General features: G+C 41.0%; 2 protein-coding genes and 1 pseudogene across 3 annotated transcripts in view; 2 read left to right on the forward strand and 1 right to left on the reverse strand.

Moving 5' to 3' along the window:
* Positions 1-1522, reverse strand: part of pla2g6 (phospholipase A2, group VI (cytosolic, calcium-independent)) — a 196481-nt gene extending 194959 nt beyond the window's left edge. For both annotated transcript variants that reach the window (XM_041237848.1, XM_041237847.1), the window contains exon 1: positions 1386-1522. The gene's annotated coding sequence lies outside the window, so the exon portion shown is untranslated. The remainder of the gene's footprint in view (positions 1-1385) is intronic.
* Positions 1523-4442: 2920 nt separating this feature from the next.
* Positions 4443-9806, forward strand: LOC121306144 (annotated as a pseudogene).
* Positions 9807-12453: 2647 nt separating this feature from the next.
* LOC121306122 (tripartite motif-containing protein 16-like protein) lies at positions 12454-20036 on the forward strand. The gene is made up of 6 exons (XM_041237838.1): positions 12454-13373; positions 13554-13649; positions 15565-15798; positions 15888-16047; positions 16183-16251; positions 18066-20036. Exons 1-6 carry the CDS (start codon positions 12804-12806, stop codon positions 18611-18613), a joined length of 1677 nt encoding a protein of 558 aa, XP_041093772.1. The 5' UTR covers positions 12454-12803; the 3' UTR covers positions 18614-20036.
* Positions 20037-22331: the final 2295 nt, after the last annotated feature.

Below are 22331 nucleotides of genomic sequence, written 5' to 3' on the forward strand. Positions count from 1 at the left end.
GAAGCATTGAATAACCAGCACTGTGCCCGACGCCTCCAAGGTTAGGCAACTAATTCCTGCTAATAACTAGCGGCCACATTGTGTCTAATGATAAGGATTAGACTGCAAAAGTGTGAATGTTGATTATTGGAATCCATAAAGGAAATTGGTTAAATTCTGCTAACCCTTGTGTGTGCTCCTTGACACAGGAACGCAAACATAATGTAGTTACCTTACAGCTGTCAGTCCACTGGGGAATTGGTTACAGAAAAGACAACACTTAATTCTCCAGGTGAAATGGCCCAGCAAGTGGTAGACAGCAGGACTTGCCAACCTACATACTGTATATGTACCAGACATGACGTTTTCAAAAATCACGTCCTCCATCCTGTACCCACCTTATCCAAACCACATCGGTCTACACTGTCTTGACAGCAATCGTTTTATTATAACAATACATCAAATTTATAAAGCGCATTTCATGGCAAGCCATCCCTAGGTGATTTTACAAAAAGAAAAGGGCATTCGGATGTACATTTAGTACAACAAAAACAATATAAACAAACAATAAAAACAGCAAAAGAAAACGACATTTTAAAAGGAAAGCAACAGATGAGGAACTCAAACTGAATAAACAGGAATATAAAAAAATGAAATTATAAAGGATATAAAAGCCCTATTACAAAAAGTATGGGTTTTTTTTAAATTTATTTTTAGAAATTGCCAGTGTAGATGCGTCTCTCACTGTGCATGGTAGAGCATTCAAGCCCTCAGGTGCCCTGTGACTGAATGCTCCAATATATATACCTTACATTACTTATATCTTAAGGTGATATACCTTACAATCGCTTTGTAATGTGACTTGTTATACATGGAGCAAGATTCACCACTGACTTTAGCTGGCATAGGTGCAGAAAGATGGGACAGGCTTTTCTTGACTACCCAGCTGAGAGAACTCCAATAATGTTTAAGATTTAAATCGGGTTAGGGCTTGGGCTGCATGAACAAGGGCTGGGTTACATGGGATATGCATTAACTAAAACCTAGATAAACGCCAATAACCGTTAAATACATTCACACAAGTATTGCAAAACTACAAAACACTACGTTTGTAACATTAGTTATACACCACAGCAGTAAACGAAAAAGTGAAAGGAAACTGGTTGATAACCGTACAGACAGCATGCATGCAGACCTGTGATGAGAGGGGCTGTGCATCAAACACTGCTTTCATCTTGTTAGGTTTTCAAAAATCATTCAAAGCAAGAAGTCTGTGGTGTTACGATATGGTGCGTTTTACTGAATCCATCATACCACGATGACACGACAAAGCTGATCCCAGAATATAACTCATATGCCGTCAAACACGCATTAACATTCTCAGCGTTCAATAAATGATCTTTTACCTTTGGCAGCTGTATTTGACAAATCCTAAAGCGTACTCAAGCCTGGTCCGCAGATGCAAGCACTAGCATGAATAATCCTCTCAGCTTTTGAGATCTCTGATCGCCTGCCTGACTTCTGCTCCAGTTTATTGAGCCGAGCAGCCTTACTCGCCAACCAAGCTGGAATCGGGGAGCCCGTCGCCAATCACTGGAGAGAGAATTTCAGCCAGGAACGTCAGACTCGCCAATAAGAGAACGAAGTCAACTCGGGGGCGGAGTAAGAGGGCGGGTGTATGATGTGTCACTGTTTCCATAGAGATCTGCGGAGGCAGGGATGCGTTCGACTCAGACTAAAACTGCAGAAGTGTATTCAGTTGACAAAGAGGTTTTGAGGGAAATGTGCGGCCGTCTTGTGACTGAATTCGAAAAATAGTTTGTTTGTTGTATTTACTGTCCTGTACTTTTTGTAGAAATGCCTAGCGTGAAAATAGAAAACAACAATGCACTTAAAAAACAGAAACTAAAACAAAAACCCTGCACTGTATTCAGATAGAGCGCTGCAGCCAGGTCCCTCTGCACTGTATTTAGATAGAGCGCTGCAGCCAGGTCCCTCTGCACTGTATTCAGATAGAGCGCTGCAGCCAGGTCTCTCTGCACTGTATTCAGATAGAGCGCTGCAGCCAGGTCCCTCTGCACTGTATTTAGATAGAGCGCTGCAGCCAGGTCCCTCTGCACTGTATTCAGATAGAGCGCTGCAGCCAGGTCTCTCTGCACTGTATTCAGATAGAGCGCTGCAGCCAGGTCCCTCTGCACTGTATTCAGATAGAGCGCTGCAGCCAGGTCCCTCTGCACTGTGCAGCCAGGTCCCTTTAGATAGAGCGCTGCAGCCAGGCCCCTCTGCACTGTATTTAGATAGAGCGCTGCAGGCAGGTCTCTCTGCACTGTATTTAGATAGAGCGCTGCAGCCAGGTCCCTCTGCACTGTATTTAGATAGAGCGCTGCAGCCAGGTCCCTCTGCACTGTATTTAGATAGAGCGCTGCAGCCAGGCCCCTTTGCACTGTATTTAGATAGAGCGCTGCAGCCAGGTCCCTCTGCACTGTATTTAGATAGAGCGCTGCAGCCAGGTCCCTCTGCACTGTATTTAGATAGAGCACTGCAACCAGGCCCCTTTGCACTGTATTTAGATAGAGCACTGCAACCAGGCCCCTTTGCACTGTATTTAGATAGAGCACTGCAGCCAGGTCCCTCTGCACTGTATTTAGATAGAGCACTGCAGCCAGGCCCCTTTGCACTGTATTTAGATAGAGCACTGCAGCCAGGTCTCTCTGCACTGTATTCAGATAGAGCACTGCAGCCAGGTCTCTCTGCACTGTATTCAGATAGAGGGCTGCAGCCAGGTCCCTCTGCACTGTATTTAGATAGAGCGCTGCAGCCAGGTCTCTCTGCACTGTGTTTAGATAGAGCGCTGCAGCCAGGTCCCTCTGCACTGTATTTAGATAGAGCGCTGCAGCCAGGTCTCTCTGCACTGTGTTTAGATAGAGCGCTGCAGCCAGGTCCCTCTGCACTGTATTCAGATAGAGCGCTGCAGCCAGGTCCCTCTGCACTGTATTTAGATAGAGCGCTGCAGCCAGGTCCCTCTGCACTGTATTTATGGGCTCCACATCATGGCCTCCACACCATCCTTAGTGATAGTGTGTGTGTGTGTGTGTGTGTGTGTGTGTGTGTGTGTGTGTGTGTGTGTGTGTGTGTGTGTGTGTGTGTGTGTGTGTGTGTGTGTGTGTGTGTGTGTGTGCGTGTGTGTGTTGTTATGTGCTCAATGACTGTTTTCTGTCTGTGTTTCTATTTGTTTCCTTTCAATGTCTTAATTTGAATAAATGTATCACAATGTTTATTATTTTATGTCTGCCCGCACTGTATTTAGATAAAGCAGTGGCCTGGTTGGAGCAATCTGTGTGTTTCATTTAATAAAAACCGCTTTGGTTCATTTAAACTCTGTTTCCTCCCCTCTCCTCCACTGACTCTCATCATATCTTTATTGCTTTGGTGTTAGTAACTCAGGTCAAGTGCTGCTTCATTTCAGTTTCCTTGAGGAGGCTGTGTAGTCCAGTGGTTAAAGAAACAGGCTTGTAACCAGGAGGCCCCTGGTTCAAACTTACTTACCTACCTGTTTACCCATCTCCCGTCCCACCTTCCCACAGGGTACTTGTATTTCATTTTTTTTCCTTTTGTTTATTTTGGCCAGCGTGCCGTGTTGTTTGATTATTGAAAAGTGTTTATTATTGAATAAAAACCCTAAGTACAGCCGCTCAGTCGCCTCTCAGTTTGTTGTCGTTTCCTGGTCTGACGTCACTGTACAAGCCAACCTGCCACACTGTTTCAGGCCCATAATAAAACGTGCATTGCTCTTTCCATCAGCTCAGTTGGCAGCAGATTGTGTAAAGGACACACGCCAGAGGTCCGTCGGTTAATAGAGGGGATTGTATCTTACAGGATCAGATTTGACGGGTCCTAAGCATTTGTAACAAAGCAAACGCTATTAAATGAAGCACTGCAGAATGGTTTGATGTAGGGCTATTGTCGTTCAGTTCAATCAGACAAGCCCTACTTATACTTACTTTTTCCATGTTTAACCTGCAAGAATGCTCACCCAAACTGTGACATGACCTCAGCCGGTAAGGTTTTGTAAACCCTTGACAATACGATACTTCATCCAACTGAAATTTTACTTGCTATTAGGGTTATGAAAGGTCATTTAGCAACTATCCATGTATGTAGTTTTTGAGTGAGCGATCAAGACAGAGGTAACTGTGCCACTACAGACATATCTCAAGGTAGGTGACCCCCCCCCCCCCCCCCCCCCCCCAGCTATATAAACAGTTTATTTAGAAGTGGAATCATTGTGACAGTGCCAGAGTTAAACCCCAGTCCCATTCACAGCTCTCTCCTCTCTGCTTCTCTCACACTGTATCAGCAGTTTCTGCTCAGCCTGCTTTTCAAAACCTGGCCTCAGTCCAAAACCCTGCCTCCTAGAGCTTTATATAATTCCAGGAAATCAGAAGCACAGTTTTGTTTGCTGTGAAGCAAGAATGGCAGAAGCTAATACTCACATAGAAGAGGACCAGATTATCTGTCCAATGTGTTTGGATTTACTGAAGGATGCAGTCACCACTGCATGTGGACACAGTTACTGTGTGGGGTGTATTAATAACTACTGGGATCAAAGTGATCATACGGGTGTCTACAGCTGCTCCCAGTGCAGAGAGACCTTTACCCCAAGGCACTGTTCTGCACAAAAACACCATCCTGGCTGAAGTTGTTGGAGAATTCAAGAAGAGAAGGCTCAATCCTCCCCCTGCTCAAAGTTATGCTGGACCTGGAGATGTGTCGTGTGATTTCTGCACTGGAAGAAAGTTCAAAGCTGTGAAATCCTGTTTGACGTGCCTGGCCTCTTATTGTGAAACACACGTCAAGCTACACTATGAGGGGGCTGCTTTCAAGAGGCACAAGCTGATCAATGCAACTGGAAATCTGGAGCAGAAGCTTTGTGCTGAACACCAAAAGGTTTTGGAGGTCTTCTGTAGAACCGATCAGACGTGTATTTGCCTGTTGTGTGCAGACAAAGAACACAGGAGCCATGATACAGTCTCAACTGAGACAGAAAGGACTGGGAAACAGGTAAGGGTTTGAACCATTTGAGCTATTTTTTTTACATCAGGCTGCTGTAGAGGTGTGATTCTTTCAATATATATTAATAGCAATATAAGGAATTTTAAAAGATGTTTTATCTTGGTTTCGATCCTATCTCTCAAACAGTCGCAATTTGTTACAATAGAGGAGACTTCTTTTTTGTCGATGGTTACATGCGGGGTCCCTCAGGGTTCAATTCTTGGCCCAACTCAATTTTGAGCACCTGTCTTGCTAACATAAAAAATGGGTGCTTGAAAACTTTTTAATGCTAAACTCAGATAAAACAGAAGTGATGATTCTGGGATCTCAGAAGCAACAAAATAATATCCCTTGGTGGCTTCTCTTATGAACTTACAGACGAAATGAGAAATGTATGTGTGATCTTGGACCCAAATCTTTCTTTTAAAAATATTACTAAAATGTATTCTTTATCATCTAAGAAACATCAACCAATTGAGGCGTATTCTTTCATTGATGCATACTTTTGTATCTTCTGGAATTAATTATTGTAATGCCCTATTATCTGGTACTCATAACCATGTTATATCCCCACTGCAATTTATACAAAATGCTGCAGCTAGAATTTTAACCAGGACTAAGATACGAGATCACATTATTCCTGTGTTAGCACCACTGCACTGGCTACCAGTCGGATTCAGGATAGAATTTAAGGCGTTGCTTTTCACCATCGTATTTAATGATCTTTTAATACCATATATTCCTAGACGCCCACTCAGATCACAGAATGCCCGATGATAGAGCATTCATTTATATATTAAACTCAGGAATGATCTGCCTAGCTCTGTAAGGAAATCACCAAGTGTCACTGCTTTTAAAACAAGATTAAAAACACACTTTTATAATGGAGCGTTTTTATGCTAAACTTATGTTCCTTTTATTCCCTGCCTTGTTTTACTGTTCTGTGTGTTTTTTATTTAGTTTTTTTTTGCTTTTAAAAAATTATAAACACTCAAATGTATATTTTTTGATTGTCACATCTCCTGCAATGTTGTGCAGGGCACGTAAATAATTAGTACACAGTTATAGTTATACAAAAAAATATTTATTCACGTAAACGTTTTGAAAACTAAATAACTTGTTGAAAAAAACTCAAGAGAACAAGCAGTCAATCCTAACGAGACATTAAATAAATACCAAACACTAGGATTATAGCTTTTTCAATTCTTATCCAATGGAAACTAAGAACTGCATTTAACCTAATGCAGTATCAGATCAAGTTTTAAAATAAAAAAAACATTACTCTGTCAGCTATAAACACTTTATAACTGCATATTTTCAGTACAGAGTATATCAATGCATTCTATTTGTGTTACATTTTCTTTTTAAAAATGCTTTTATAAGTAGAGATCAGTGAATAACACAGTCTGCTCTGAAATAGCCTGTGTTGGGTGTGACAGGATATCACTCAATGCCTCATCAGAAATGTCACTGTGTTTCTGCACAGAAGCAGCTGGGAGAGACACAGAGAGAAATACAACAGAGAATCCAGGAGAGACTGAAAGAAGTGAAGGAGCTCAAACAGGCTGTGGAGTCACTGAAAGTGGGTATATAAAGAGGGTTAATTCAATATAAGTTCATAATAAAACAATGTTTACTTAGTTAAGGCCATGGCTCAACCTTAACCTATAGGCCAAGGCTTCCCAACGCTGGCCCTGGGGACCCGATGTGCCTTCTAGTCTTCATTCCAACTCTCAATTAGTTCACTAGACCCTTAATTGAACTAATGATGAGCTTAATTAGACCCGTTTAATTGTTCTCAGAGCCTAAAAAGCTGCAGAGTTGAAGTTACTTATAAAATGTTATAGCTAACTTGAAATCTGTAACTGTTTAAGAACTGAAAAGAAGTAAGAAGGTCTAATTAAGAAATTATGAGTTAAATTAAAGGTCTAGTTAAGTAACTGAGTGTTCAGTTGGAATGAAAACCAGAAGACAAAGGGGGTCCCCAGGACCAGGGCTGGGAATCCCTGCTATAGGCCAAATGCTGAAGCTAATCTATGCAGTTCCTGGAGGGCCGCAGTGTCTTCTGTATTAATTGGTCTAGTTATTTGATTAACTGGACACATTTAACACTTTTCTTCAGGCCTCAAAATGTTTTATAGGTAGTGTACCTTCAATCAAGTGCATTTTTAAAACCATCAACTGTAAAAGACCTTTACACATATTAAATATGTCAAATTCAACAAATAATAAATTATTTTATTTGAGAGCTTAAGTTGGAATAAAAACCAGAAGACCCCCTTGCTTTAGTGTGCAATACTGGAGGGGTCCAATCCTGGTCCTCGAGGGCAATTCCACTCCAGGTTTAACAGGTAAAATGATACAATGACCTACTTCAGGGTCTGGATGGAGGTTTATTTGGTTCAATTAGAACAGGGTTGGAACAAAGACCAGGAGTGGAAGGGCGAGGTTTGACCAATCCTGCAATACATGGTTATGGGGAGCATTTTACACAGCAGAAACATTTAGATTAACTTAAAAGTAGCTGTTGTTATAATATATGTCCAATAGAATTTGCAGCTTAATTAAAAACTCAGGGCTTCATTCTTAGACTATTTCTAAAGAACTATGTTTGTATAAAATATGTGCTTATACATTTTAGCTGTATAATAAAATGTTATAATAAAATGTTCAGCCATACAATATGTTTAGCAGTATTCAGAAGCATTTTGTATCTCAGGTACGTGTACAATTCAGAATATCCCTTATTCTGATATACATTCTTAATGTGTTTTCTTTCACTCAGAGATCTGCACGGAGTGAAATGCAGAAAAGTGAGAAGATGTTTACTGAGCTGATCCGATCCATTGAGAAGATCCACTCTGAGGTTACTGAGCTGATTGGAGCTAACGAGAAGGCTGCAGTGAATCAAGCTGAAGGACTCGTGAAGAGACTGGAGCAGGATATTGCTGAGCTAAGGAGGAGAAACGTTGAGCTGAAACAGCTTTCAGAGACAGAGGATCACATCCATTTTCTACAGGTAACATCACTGCTTGTTAGAAAATCTCAAGTACATAACTGGGACGGTTTCAGACAGACCTCTCAAATTAAACAGATCCTTGCTTTTCCCCAGGAATGTTTTGGAGCCCATTCTGTTCCACTGAAAACTCCTTTTCTCCACTTTCCTGTTGTAGAATTTCCAATCTCTCTGTGCCCCTCCTGAAGCTGGAGACTTACCCAGCATTACTGTCAATACAGACATCTCTTTTGGGGCTGTGAGGAAAGCTGTATCTGAACTTAAAGATCATATTGAGGACTTCTGCAAGAGGGAATTAGTCAAAATAACCACAAGAGGTTGGTGTGAAACAGATTCCTTTGGTAGAGATTTCTCAGACTTAAGGAGGGATAAACCAATACAGAATGCAGTATATGATACCTATATTCTACTATATAAGCTGCAAATATATCTTTAGCTGGGGTTTGACAGGGTTATATTTAGTACATACATAAATATATTCTGTTAGATTTATTTTTATGTTTTATTAATAACATCACAGATTGCTGTTGTATTAATTCTAGTTTTCTCTTTTTTTTTCTACCCAGTGAATGATGTTGCAGTTTACAGTCTGCAGGCTTCAGAACCAAGGAACAGAGCTGACTTTTTAAAATGTAAGGTTTTTTTTTTACTTGCCCAGCTAATGTTCTGATACGTAGACAATATTGATATATAATTTAGCGTTGCAGTGTCCCTGAAAATAATCAGGACGGTCTGTTCACTCAGGAGGCTGTGAAATTAACTCTGCTATCCTGTAATACTTTGAATCTGAATATTAAAATACTTTAAATCTTTTCTTTTCTTCAATCAGATTCCTGCTGGCTCACACTGGACCCCAACACGGTGCATAGCAAGCTCTGGCTTTCTAGAGGAAACAGAGAGTTGACACTGACAGAAATCCAGCGCTATCCTGATCACCCAGAGAGATTTGGCAGTTACTGGCAAGTGCTTTGCAGAGAGGGTTTGTCTGGAACTCGCTGTTACTGGGAGATTGAGTGGTGTGGAAACGGGACTATTATAGGAGTCACATATAAAGGAATCAGCAGGAAAGGTAAAGATGTTTTCTGCATCCTTGGTTACAGTGACAAGACATGGAGTTTGCGGTGCTCTGGCTCCAGTTACTCTGCCCGACATAATTACAACAAAACTGCAGCAGCTGCCCCCTACTCACCACAATAGGAGAGTATCTGGACTGTCCTGCCGGCACTCTGTCCTTTTATGGAGTCTCTGACACAATGACTCTCCTGCACAGATTCCAAGCCACATTCACCGAGCCGCTCTACCCTGGGGTTTGGGTAGATGATGATTCCACAGTAACAATCCGCCAGCTTAAATCGAGTGTATTGAACCCTCTGTCTTTCCTTTACACTGTTTGGGTGAGGGGAATGTTACGGTGTCCGTATGGGTGTGGGATCCCAAGTGGTTCTCCCGGTAAAGTCACTGCACCTGCAGGGCTGACTTTGCCCTCCAGAGCCGGTGTCTCACCGACATCCACTCTGGAGCTCTTGGAAAGACCTGCAAAGTTTATATTTGCAACATGTGTTCATGCAGGTAACAGACTTCTTCAATATGAACAATCATTACAATTATGCCAGTAATGTATTGTTGTATTGTTGGCTTCTTCAGATCAGTGGTAGCAATGCATGGATAGTGGACTTTGTCTTTCCTTCTGTGGCAGAGCAAAGCTCTGCCCTTTTTAAATTGGCAGGGATGGGGTTAATTTCCCCTACCTGCCTGGGTTTATTATGTTCAGGTGGCTGGGGTTGATTAATTGATTAGGTTAATTAACGATCAATCAGCGCCCAGCCACCTGACATAAAAGGAGGCCTCTGCTTCTCATTGAGGAGGAGGGAGCTGAGGAAGCAGGTTGGTGTTTTGGTGTTTGTGATTTTTGAATGTTTTGAATCCAGTGAAGGCATTGCCCAGCCTGGAAACCTTTGTTTTTGTGAGTTTGTTTTTGCTTTATTTGTGTTTAAATTGCTTCGTTTTGGCCCTTGTGCCCTTTCATGTTTGTGTTTATAATAAAATAGTTATTTTTTTGAACTGCAGACTGTCTCTGGGCCTCTATCCACTCACCAGCCTGCCACACCTTCCTTTTCTGTATCTTGGAATTTTTAAATGCTTGGTCACTAACAAGGCTAACGTTGCGGTTTATGTCAGCACTGTATACGGAGAGATTGAGACCAGCACCGAGGCTAACATAACAACATTTTTAGCCTCTGTGCCTCCAACCCAACTACAATTGCATGTTAATGCAACGGAACACATGCCCTGTCGTGTGTTACTGTCATCCCTTACTTTACAAGCTGCTGTGTTGAGTGCACGTGAGCACAATACACGAAAAGAATACATTTTAGACACCAAAACTATTGTGACAGAGTGGTTAATGGGACATATGGTAAAGTGTGTATCAATGCATACATAAGGAACAGAATGAAAACAATCCTTTTTCCACAGTGAATGTCTGTTTACTGTGTACTGTGTGTAGTGAGGTAAAATGGCTGCCGACTAAAAGACTACGTTTCCCAGAAGGCCATAGTAAAAATGTCCGAAGTTAATTGTGTAACAGGACACAGGTGTGTCTTGTTAGGGTGGGGTCCTGGCTGTATAAAGCCAGCCTCGAATCCCGTTCTAGAGAGCGATTACCGGGGAGCGGGTTGTAGAGCGAGACATATGGTATTTATGAAAGATTACTGTATTCAAGAAGAACTGTTACTGTGTTGGATAGTGGTGCTGTTTGTAAAATTACCAACTTTTTTCTGAACAGGGAAACAGCCCAGCTGTCCTGTCCTAGACAGACGCTTGTGTTTAGTTAGCACTTGTTGTAGTAGGTTTTTGTTTGTTTATTTTTGTTTTTCCAACCAACGACTGTATATAATAAACGTACGCTGCAGCGTTTCACTGCAGCTCCTGTGTTTTGCATATTTCCTACCCTAGCCATCGGTCACTCTATCACACTGTATATGATGGCATTTACACCTTTTTTTAACGTGGAGATATTCTCCATGTATGCATTTTCTTCCTGCTTCTGTAGCTGAGTTTTTAAGGGCTCAAATTTTGGGTTTGCAATGGGATCTATAAACTATGCTGCCGCTTTCTTATTATGTAACCTTTCCACTGACCACCTCAAGGGAACTGGCGGAGTACAGATTGAGAACCGCTGCCCTAGAGTAACCCTGCTAGAACCTTATCAAGATGGCTTCCTAGGACACTGACCTCAGCTGTGTAACATCCAAAATGAGTCTGTGCTACAACAATTACATATGGGCAGTAAATGTGTAAAATTTTAAGCGATTATGTTTTCAGGGATACCAAGAAATGTTGTAAGTAAAGTGTTTGAGTGGGGTAAAATGGGAAACACATTTCCCACATATGGTAATAGTACAGCATGGACAAGCACAATAACAGTACAGAAATGTCTTCATCTAGACAATATGGGGAAGCTACCACCTCGCTATAAAAAGGATATTGCTGCTCTAGAAAGAGTGCAAAGAAGAGCGACCAGAATTATTCCGGGTTTAAAAGGCATGTCATATGCAGACAGGCTAAAAGAATTGAATCTGTTCTGTACTGAACAAAGACGACGACACAGCGATCTGATTCAATATTCAAAATTCTGGTATTGACAATGTTGACCCAAGGGACTTTATCGACCTGAAAAAAGAAACAAGGACCAGGGGTCGCAAACGGAGATTAGACAAAGGGGCATTCAGAACAGAAAATAGGAGGCACTTTTTTACACAGAGAATTGTGAGGGTCTGGAATCAACTCCCCAGTAATGTTATTGAAGCTGACACCCTGGGATCCTTCAAGAAGCTGCTTGATGAGATTTTGGGCTCAATAAGCTACTAACAACCAAACAAGCAAGATGGGCAGAATGACTCATATGACTCCAAGTACACTAGAACAGTTTGGGATTTTCAACACGCATTTCAATGCATGTTATGTGTTAAACCAAAAAAGATAAGGCTGCCACAGCACACACAGCACAGCTGTGTCCAAGGAAGACTTTTACACTGATGCTGAGATTTGATTAGATAAGGGGGGAAGAGATAGAAAAGAAATGACTGCTTCCGAGGCCAGAGCTGAGCGCCGCCTTCTTACCCACGTTTTGTGTTTCACTAAGTGAACAGCTGAAAAGTATATTTTAAAATTGAGATGCACTTTTTGTGAATGGCTAATGTCACATGTCCAAACAAATTAACATGCAAATGTATGCTGTTGTTATTTAAAGGCCATTGAATTATGTATAAAGCAAATAGCTCAAAGAGAACACAATAGTACAATACAATAACAATTACAATCACTGTTTGTCATATTTATTTCACTGTCGTTCCTTTAAGTTTTCTTCTGTAAACATGTACGGTAATTTTGCAGTTTTCCCATGGTTATGCTGTGCATTTACCATAGTTTGCTATGGTTTACCATTATTTTTTAGAACCTCTATTACACCTCGCTAGGCTTTACTACACAATTCTATGTTTCTACTATGGGAAGCTTCAACTGTTGAAGTGTGGAATAGTTACTGTGACAGTGCTATATTCAGACTGCCATTCCCAACTCTCGCCTCTCCGCCCCTCTCACACTGTTTCAGCAGCTTCTGTTCAGCCTACGTATCTAAACCTGGCCTCAGTCCAAAACCCCACCTCTTGGAGCTTTACACAATTCCAGGAAATCAGCACAGTGAAGTTTCGTTTATAGTGAAACCGTCAGTCTCTCTGTCTCACTGCAGCAAAAAATGGCAGAGACAAATATTCAGGTCACAGAGGAGCAGTTTAAGTGTTCGGTGTGTCTGGGGATATTCAAGCGCCCTGTCACTATTCCATGTGGACACAGCTTCTGTATGGAGTGTATTGAGAACTACTGGGATATTTCCGATCAGTTCAGGTGCCCCCACTGCAGACAAATTTTTAACCAAAAGCCTGTTCTTGGCATAAACATCATTCTGGTTGAGTTTGTGGAGAATTTCAAAAAGGCAAAGCTCAATCCTCGCAGTTATGCAGGACCTGGAGATGTGCCGTGTGATTTCTGCACTGGGAAAAAGTTAAAAGCTGTGAAATCCTGTTTGACGTGCCTGGCTTCTTACTGTAAAAAGCACATCAAGTCTCATAGTGAAGTTGTTGCTTTCAAGAGGCACAAGCTGGTCAGTGCAATTGGAAATCTGGAGCAGAAGCTTTGTGCTGAACATCACAGAGTTTTGGACGGGTTCTGTAGAAATGATAAGACATGCATTTGCTGGTTTTGTACTGACAAGGGACACAAGAGCCATGATACAGTCTCCGCTGAGACAGAAAGGATAGAGATACAGGTAAGGGTTTGAACCATTTCTTTGTAGCTGTATTAAACATGATTGCAAGTTTAATAACCTGTTTAAAATGTATTCATCTTTAAGTAGAGAGTTTATAGCACAACCTGTTCTGAAACTCCTGTGTTGGGTGCGACAGGATACTGCTCAAGGCCCAAATATATCACCTGTGTTTCTTCACAGGATCAGCTGGGGGAGACACAGACAGAAATACAGCGGAGAATCCAGAAGAGACTGGAGGAACAGCTAGAGCTGGTGAAGAATGTGGAATTGTGCAAAGTGGGTATTTTACAACATCTAAAATGGGTTTTATCTGCAATGTTTTTTTAGAGAAGAAAATACAATAAATCCAATTCTTATTATTAGAGAACATAACTCAGAATCATTTAGCATGATTTAAAATAGCATAAAAAAATATATATTTCTAGCTTTGAAAATAATATAATTAAAAATGTAATTCAACTCAACTGTAATACTGTATGTGAGCTTGAAGTGTAGGGGTTATGGACTTTACCCTTATAAAAGCTTACCCTGATATTTTGCACAGTATTTTTGTTCTTTTTCCAAATGCTTTTCCCCTGGTTATACTATGCATTTGCCATAGTTTACCCAGCTTTGCTTTGTTTATTAATATCCTTTATTATACCTTCCTAAGCTTTATTACACTTTGCTATGTTTTTACTATGGTAAACTTTTATAAGTGTTCGTTTAGCCTGTTTTCTTTTGTTTGTTTGTTTTTTTTTACTATGCTTTACCAAACCTCTCTGTGCTTTACAATGCTTCCCTGTGCTTTACCAGTCCTCTCTGTGCTTTACAATGCTTCCCTATGCTTTACCATCATCTCTGTGCTTTATAATGCTTCCCTATGCTTTACCAGACCTCTCTGTGCTTTACAATGCTTCCCTATGCTTTACCAAACCTCTCTTTGCTTTACAATGCCTCCCTATGCTTTATAATACATCTCTGTGCCTTACAATGCTTACCTATGCTTTACCATACATCTCTGTGCTTTACAATGCTTCCCTGTGCTTTACCAGACCTCTCTCTATGCTTTACAATGCTTCCCTATGCTTTACCAGACCTCTCTGTGCTTTACAATGCTTCCCTATGCTTTACATCTCTTTGCTTTACATTGCTTACCTATGCTTTACCATCATCTCTGTGCTTTACAATGCTTCCCTATGCTTTACCAAACCTCTCTTTGCTTTACAATGCTTCCCTATGCTTTACCAGACCTCTCTGTGCTTTACAATGCTTCCCTATGCTTTCTCCTGTGCTTTACAACCTGTGCTTTACCAGACCTCTCTCTGTGCTTTACAATGCTTCCCTATGCTTTACCAGACCTCTCTGTGCTTTACAATGCTTCCCTATGCTTTACCAAACCTCTCTGTCTTTACATTGCTTACCTATGCTTTACCATAGATCTCTGTGCTTTGCAATGCTTACCTATGCTTTACCATACATCTCTGTGTTTTGCAATGCTTACCTATGCTTTACCATACATCTCTGTGCTTTGCAATGCTTCCCTATGCTTTACATGCTTTCACTGTCGTTTACAATGCTTCCCTATGCTTTGCCATGCTTTCACTGTGCTTTATTACACTTCGGTGTGTTTTTACTATGGGAAGCTAGTATAATGGTAGCCACATGGAATTTTTGTAAAGACACAATGCTAATGGTAATGGTGCAAGGCATTAATTCACTAGTGTGCTGCTCTCCGTGTGTCTGTGTTCGTTCTCTCCTGTCTGTCAGCTCACCTCTAGCATTGCACCACCTGCTCCCAGGTGGGCAGGGACTTTAACAATGTTTAGAACCACTCTGACCGTTTCCTATTGCAATTACTCAGCTAGAATGTGAAATAGATTTCTGAAACATTTATCATTAAACATGCTTCAGCTTTCAAACTTTAACATACTGGGCTGTGTAAACAGAATAGAATATTAAATATTAAACGCCTTACACCTGATGGTGGCTACAGCCACATCTAAACTTCTGGACAGGCTCTACCACACTTCGCTGGGCTTTTCCAAGTTCAGGATAATATTCTAATAGCATTTAAACATTTCCACAACATTTTAAATGTTTAATGTTTGTGAAAGAACACTACCTGAAATCTTTTTTTTTTTTTCTTATGACAAATATGTTTTTCGGTTCCCCGGACTGCATATCTAATCCAATGTGTTCCTTCAATCAGCTTGATGTGAACAGAGAGGTAGAGGAGAGCGAGATGATATTTGATGAACTGATTCAACCCATTGTGAAGATCCGGGACGAGGTTATTGGGATGATTCGAGACATTGAGAAAAAGGAACTAGCTAAGAGTGAAGAGCCCTCGAAGAAACTGGAGCAGGAGATTGCTGAGCTGAGGAGGAGAAGCGCTGAGCTGAAACAGCTTTCAGAGACAGAGGATCACATCCATTTTCTACAGGTACACCTGAGACTCACTTTATCCTAGGAATCTGCTGTTAATGTGTTAACGTGTTCACTGAAGCTCCTTTTCTCCACATGCTGTTGCAGCATATTCACGCTGTCATTGCCCTTTCCGAAGTTGAAGAGATACCAGGCTTCACTGTCAATAAGGACATCTCTTTTGGGACTGTGAGGAAAGCAGCGTCTGAACTGAAGGGTCACATTCAGGTCATGTGCAAGGGGGAGTTAGCCAAGATAACCAAAACAGGTGGGTGTGAAATACATTCTATCAGTGGAGACGTGCGTTCTACTAAACCTTTATTGGTGATGTGTTAGGGAAACAGTAGTTCTATAATAATGAACCTGCTTCAATTCTATTTCTCTCTGTCTTTTTTCTACCCAGTGAATGAAGTAGCAGTTCAGCAGAGTCTACGGCCTCCAGAGCCAAACGACAGAGCAGAGTTATTGAATTGTAAGTCTTTTTGAATGTCGACTACAATGGTGATTTCCAAGTAGAGAGTGACATGGGAATGAAACTTCAGTCCAGTCCCATCCTGTCCTGTCAAAAATGTTCCTGTCCCATCCTATCGCATGAAAGGGTCATCATTTCCAAACTTTTACCACCCTGTCCTGTCCAAATATTTCTTCTTCCGTCCCGTCCTGTAATTTTTTTTTTTTAATTCCTAGCCTATCCTGCTCCATCCAATCCCATCCCACGTTATACAGAGATCAACTTAGAGTTTTGTGAGGCAGTTTTAGTTTCTTTATTAAGCAACAAGGCTCAGAGACTTTAGTATGTCAGTGAAATATAGTGTTACAAAACATTCATTCATGAAAACATTAAACATTCATAAGAACATAAGAAAGTTTACAAACGAGAGGAGGCCATTCGGCCCATCTTGCTCGTTTGGTTGTTTATTGATCCCAGAATCTCATCAAGCAGCTTCTTGAAGGATCCCAGGGTGTCAGCTTCAACAACATTACTGGGGAGTTGATTCCAGACCCTCACAATTCTCTGTGTAAAAAAGTGCCTCTTATTTTCTGTTCTGAATGCCCCTTTGTCTAATCTCCATTTGTGACTGGTCCTTGTTTCTTTTTTCAGGTCAAAAAAGTCCCTTGGGTCGACACTGTCAATACCTTTTAGAATTTTGAATGCTTGAATCAGGTCGCCGCGTAGTCTTCTTTGTTCAAGACTGAACAGATTCAATTCTTTTAGCCTGTCTGCATATGACATGCCTTTTAAGCCTGTCTTACTAATGTTGCATTGTACAGTTTTTTAACATTACTTCCCTTGATTTATATTCAACACTTTTCACAATGTATCCGAGCATCTTGTTAGAATAATTCTGGAATAGTTCTGAAAAACTCCTAAGTCTTTTTCATAGATTCCTTCTCCAATTTCAGTATCTCCCATATGATATTTATAATGTACATTTTTATTTCCTGCGTGCAGTACCTTACACTTTTCTCTATTAAATGTCATTTGCCATGTGTCTGCCCAGTTCTGAATCTTGTCTAGATCATTTTGAATGACCTTTGCTGCTGCAACAGTGTTTGCCACTCCTCCTATTTTTATGTTGTCTGCAAATTTAACAAGTTTGCTTACTATACCAGAATCTAAATCATTAATGTAGATTAGGAATAGCAGAGGACCTAATACTGATCCCTGTGGTACACCGCTGGTTACCACACTCCATTCTGAGGTTTTTCCTCTAATCAGTACTTTCTGTTTTCTACATGTTAACCACTCCCTAATCCATGTACATGTGTTTCCTTGAATCCCAACTGCGTTCAGTTTGAGAATTAATCTTTTGTGCGGGACTTTGTCAAAAGCTTTCTGGAAATCTAAATAAACCATGTCATATGCTTTTAAAAATCGAAGTATTATACCCCTTCCACGTAGAGTCATAGCAGAACCTTAAAAATAGTAGCTGCTACGGCCAAATCATAGCCACTGGCATCTCTCCATTATGATTAGGGGTAATATTGATAAAAACCAAAAATGTGCACATTCTTAATATACTGTACATATGTACAGTACCCTCCTTAAGTACTGGGACAGTGAAGTCAAAATTGCTATTTTTGCTGTACACTCAAGGCAAAAGTACCAAATGTCACCTTTTATTTCTGGTGTTTTCAATACATACGTGTTTTACCAGCTAAGAATAACAGCACTTTTAGAGTTCCGCCCCCCCATTTTATGTTTTTGTTGGTTGAGTGATGTGCAAATCTAGAAGTGATTTTCTGATTGATGAGACTTCTGGCTGTCCTCTTCTCTTCACTCAGATTCCTGTGAGCTCACACTGGACCCCAACACAGTGAACAGGGTGCTGTGGCTGCATGAAGGGAACAGAAAGGTGACATGGAGGAGCACAATGACCCAGCCATATCCTGAACACCCACAGAGATTCGACTACTGGCCCCAAGTGCTTTGTAAGGAGGGTTTGTTTGGGGCTCGCTATTACTGGGAGATTGAGTGGATTGGGGAGGGGGCTTATATAGCGGTCACATATAAAGGAATCAGCAGGAAAGGAGATGATGTTTCCAGGATCTTTGGCTGCAATGACAAGTCTTGGAGTTTGCAATGCTCTGTTTCCAATTACTCTGCCTGTCACAATTACAGGGAAACTGTAATAACAGCCCCTCGCTCCCCCAGAATAGGAGTGTATCTGGACTGTCCTGCCGGCACTCTGTCATTTTATGGCGTCTCTGACACAATGACCCTCCTGCACAGATTCCAAACCACATTCACTGAGCCGCTCTATCCTGGGTTTGGAGTTACTTGCAACTCCACTTTAACAATCCTGAGATCTGAAGTAGACTCAGTCTTATAATAATTCATAAGCGGCACCCCCCGACATTTTACAAATTAAAATATCCCCTTCAAAGTCCTAATGCTAATGATCTAAACAGCGGTATAAACCTGACCCTGGAAACGGACTTGTGCAGTATGGTAAATAAGAGACTCTAGAATAGAGAAAACAACAGAGACACGCGGTCATGTAGGGATTCCACCTCCAGGTTTGAACAGGCAGTCCTCTTCTTCTGCAGCAGTAGAAATTGAATTCGGTAGTAGACAGTATTATGCTGCTTACTTTCAGTGCTATTCTGTTCCTTGCCTGTTCTAGTTTCCAGTCGGACGCTGTCTCATGCCTTGCAGCTCATTGTCAATTGGATGAAAGTAGTTCTGTTTGTGTTATGCGATATCAATGCAGTATAATCAATCACTATATAATTCATAACAGAATAGAATGATGTTTCAATAATAACGTTCACTTTTAGTTCAAGGAGGCTTTGCAGTTTCACAGCACTGTAAAGGAGGCTTTGCAGTTTCACAGCACTGTAAAGATGATCTTCCTACTCCAGGGTCCTGCACAGTATATGGTGACTGTTACTGACATGTCTGGTAAAATGACAGACCTGACGACTGGTCTTGTCTACTGTGATGTGTGGGAGTTACACTGGCACTCAGGTGCTACTTCATCCTTTATTGTAACTTTGTGTTGCAGCTATGCTGCTGTGCCAGTCTAACATGCAAAACAAAAGTGTATTGTGCTCTGGAAACAATGGCATTCTGAGAGGGTTATCTTAGGTGGGTTCGTTAAACCTTTCCAATTGTATTTAGAAAGAAATCAAGACAGAATACCAAGAAAGCACGTTGGTAATCTTATGAGTATGTTGTAATCCTAGCTGTATTACTTCTAGTTATTTTATGATTTTGTTAGCTGATGCTTCTCTTCAGTGCTGTGGGTAGTTTTTTGGGTTTTTTTAAGATCACTTCATGCAGAAATAGGCCTGTGATAAGAACACAATGCTTTTTATGTTAGGTCATTATATATAATCATTGTATTGATTGTGGGGATTTCCAACTCAGCTTCAAGCTGAAATATAGTTGCAGGTGATCTATAGCACTCGATTGTATAAAACAACAGCACCCTTTCTATCAGCTCACTGCTTTATAGCACTCAACTGTATAAAACAACAGCACCCTTTCTATCAGCTCACTGCTTTATAGCACTCAACTGTATAAAACAACAGCACCCTTTCTATCAATATTTTCTAAACGACCACACTTTTTCACTTCAATTCATCAGGTAAAAAAGAGACATCTGTCTGTGGCTGTACATTGGGTCTTATCACTCTGCCAGTCTCCCAGTCTCTATCAGGAACCACAAATGAATTTACTGAAATGGTTATCTGTATTCGTTGTGATATTTCAGAGCTCAAATTCAATATAAGGTTTTGTATTTTAATGATTTTTTTTTTATCATTTCGTGTATCTGTTGTTTTACATTTTTAAGCTGAGTCATGCAATGTTACATCTGTTCAATAGCAGAATATGTATTCTCTGGGCTTGGTGCCTTTATGCTTTCAATGTGAAGCTTTGCAAACTTGTGGATTGAAACGTGTGTGTATGTCCTTGTCAATGTATAAAATAAAACAAACATTTCATAAAAAAGTAGCTTTTGTTGTCTTACAAGTTTAGAAATCCTAAGAGACATAATAAATTCAATGACAATGACAAAGTCTTTCTCAGTGTCTCATTCATGGCATACATATTGATACTTTCTCAGTGTCTTCAGTGTAAATTCAACGACACATTTTTGACACAGTGTAAATCAATGGCAAACGTATTGACTAGAAGTCTTTCTCAGTGTCTTCAATGAATATCAATCAATCAATCAATGTTTATTTTATATAGCGCCTTCCATAGTGGACCACCATCACAAAACGCTTTACAAGATAGTGAGGAACAATGCATAATACAGTGAAATACAGGGTATAGTACCTTAAATACAAACAGTAAAAAACAATGCAAATACATTAAATACAGGCATAATACATTAAATACAAGGCTAGGATGTGAATTCGAAACATTGTGGATGTGTGTTTCATACAGAATCATATGAATAACATGGAGTGAAAAACCTGAAATAGCAATTTAGACAGCAGCTAATAACAGATATCAGGCTTAAAGAGCATTGAAAGCAAAAGAGAACAAGTGGGTCCTGAGAGTTGATTTGAAGCGAGGGACTGTGGGAGCTGCATGCACTAAGGCTGGGAGAGAGTTCCAGAGAGTCGGGGCCATGAAGCTAAAAGAACCCTCTCTGAGCGTGGCGCACTTTTGCTTGGGTATAACAAGCAGGTCTGAGTCAGAGGACCTCAAATGACAAACGTTTTGACTAGAAGTTAAAATGTTTGGATGCTCCCGAGTGGCGCTTCCAGTAAAGGCGCTCCGCGTGGAGTGCACAATGTGCCCTATAGCCTGGAGATCACTGATTGGGGTCCAGGCTATTCTGCTGCCGGCTGTGGATGGCAGTTCCTAGGGGGCGGCGCACAATTGGCCAAGCGTGCCCAGGTAGGGAGCAACTCCTCCAGCAACTCCTGTGGCTGATAGGGGGCCATTCAGATCTGTGTTGTCCTCCGGCACTATTGGTCTTGATGGCTTCACTGTGGATCTGCAGTGCAAGAAAAGATGGCTTGGCAGGGACACATTTCGGAGGATGCTGCCATTCCCCAAGTCGCTGGGGTTGTAGCAGGTGAACCGGGATTAATATAATACAATTGGTGACTCCAAATTGGGAGAAAACTGGGGTAAAATCGTTGAAGACGACTACATTTATATTTTTAAAAAAAGTTAAAATGTTTGTCATTGAAGTCATAATCCCCTGAACCACATTTTTACATTCAATTCACCTTCCATTTCACTGTTAATGCAATAAAATACCAATAGATTTACAGTACTGAATATTTACAGTATTAACAATAAACCCAAACACTGCCCCTCTCCTACACTGAGGGAGGACGTGGGTATTCACATCACCCACTACTGGCACTGCTGGGGAGTGCTCTAGGAAAATGAATGACAATTATTTCCTGCATCCCAAAAGAAGTACTGCTGCTGGAGGGGGAATCACAATCTGCACGTCCTTACACTGCAGCTGGAGGGTGAATCACAATCTGCATATCCTTACACTGCTGCTGGAGGGTGAATCACAATCTGCATATCCTTACACTGCTGCTGGAGGGTGAATCACAATCTGCACAACCTTACACTGCTGCTGGAGGGTGAATCACAATCTGCACATCCTTACACTGTAGCTGGAGGGTGAATCACAATCTGCATATTCTTACACTGCTGCTGGAGGGTGAATCACAATCTGCACAACCTTACACTGCTGCTGGAGGGTGAATCACAATCTGCACATCCTTACACTGCAGCTGGAGGGTGAATCACAATCTGCACATCCTTACACTGCAGCTGGAGAGTGAATCACAATCTACACATCCTGCTGCTTTCTCTCACAGTTTCAATTCACTTTGTCTGAACTGTTTTTATCCTGTTTGAATAATTTATTGGTTTTATAATGTTATTTCTCGTCGCCTTCTCTTGCTAGGACCCCCTTGAAATGAAATGTATATCTCAAGGTTTCTATTCTGGTTAAATAAATAAACATGTTTGTGAAAGGTGGGGGGATTCATTGACACAGGAGACAGAAGATGGTATTGGAAAATACAGCACAAGTGCCCAGTTTGATTTATTTCCCTTTT

Source organism: Polyodon spathula, chromosome 46 (genome assembly GCF_017654505.1).
Source record: "Polyodon spathula isolate WHYD16114869_AA chromosome 46, ASM1765450v1, whole genome shotgun sequence".
NCBI lineage: Eukaryota > Metazoa > Chordata > Actinopteri > Acipenseriformes > Polyodontidae > Polyodon > Polyodon spathula.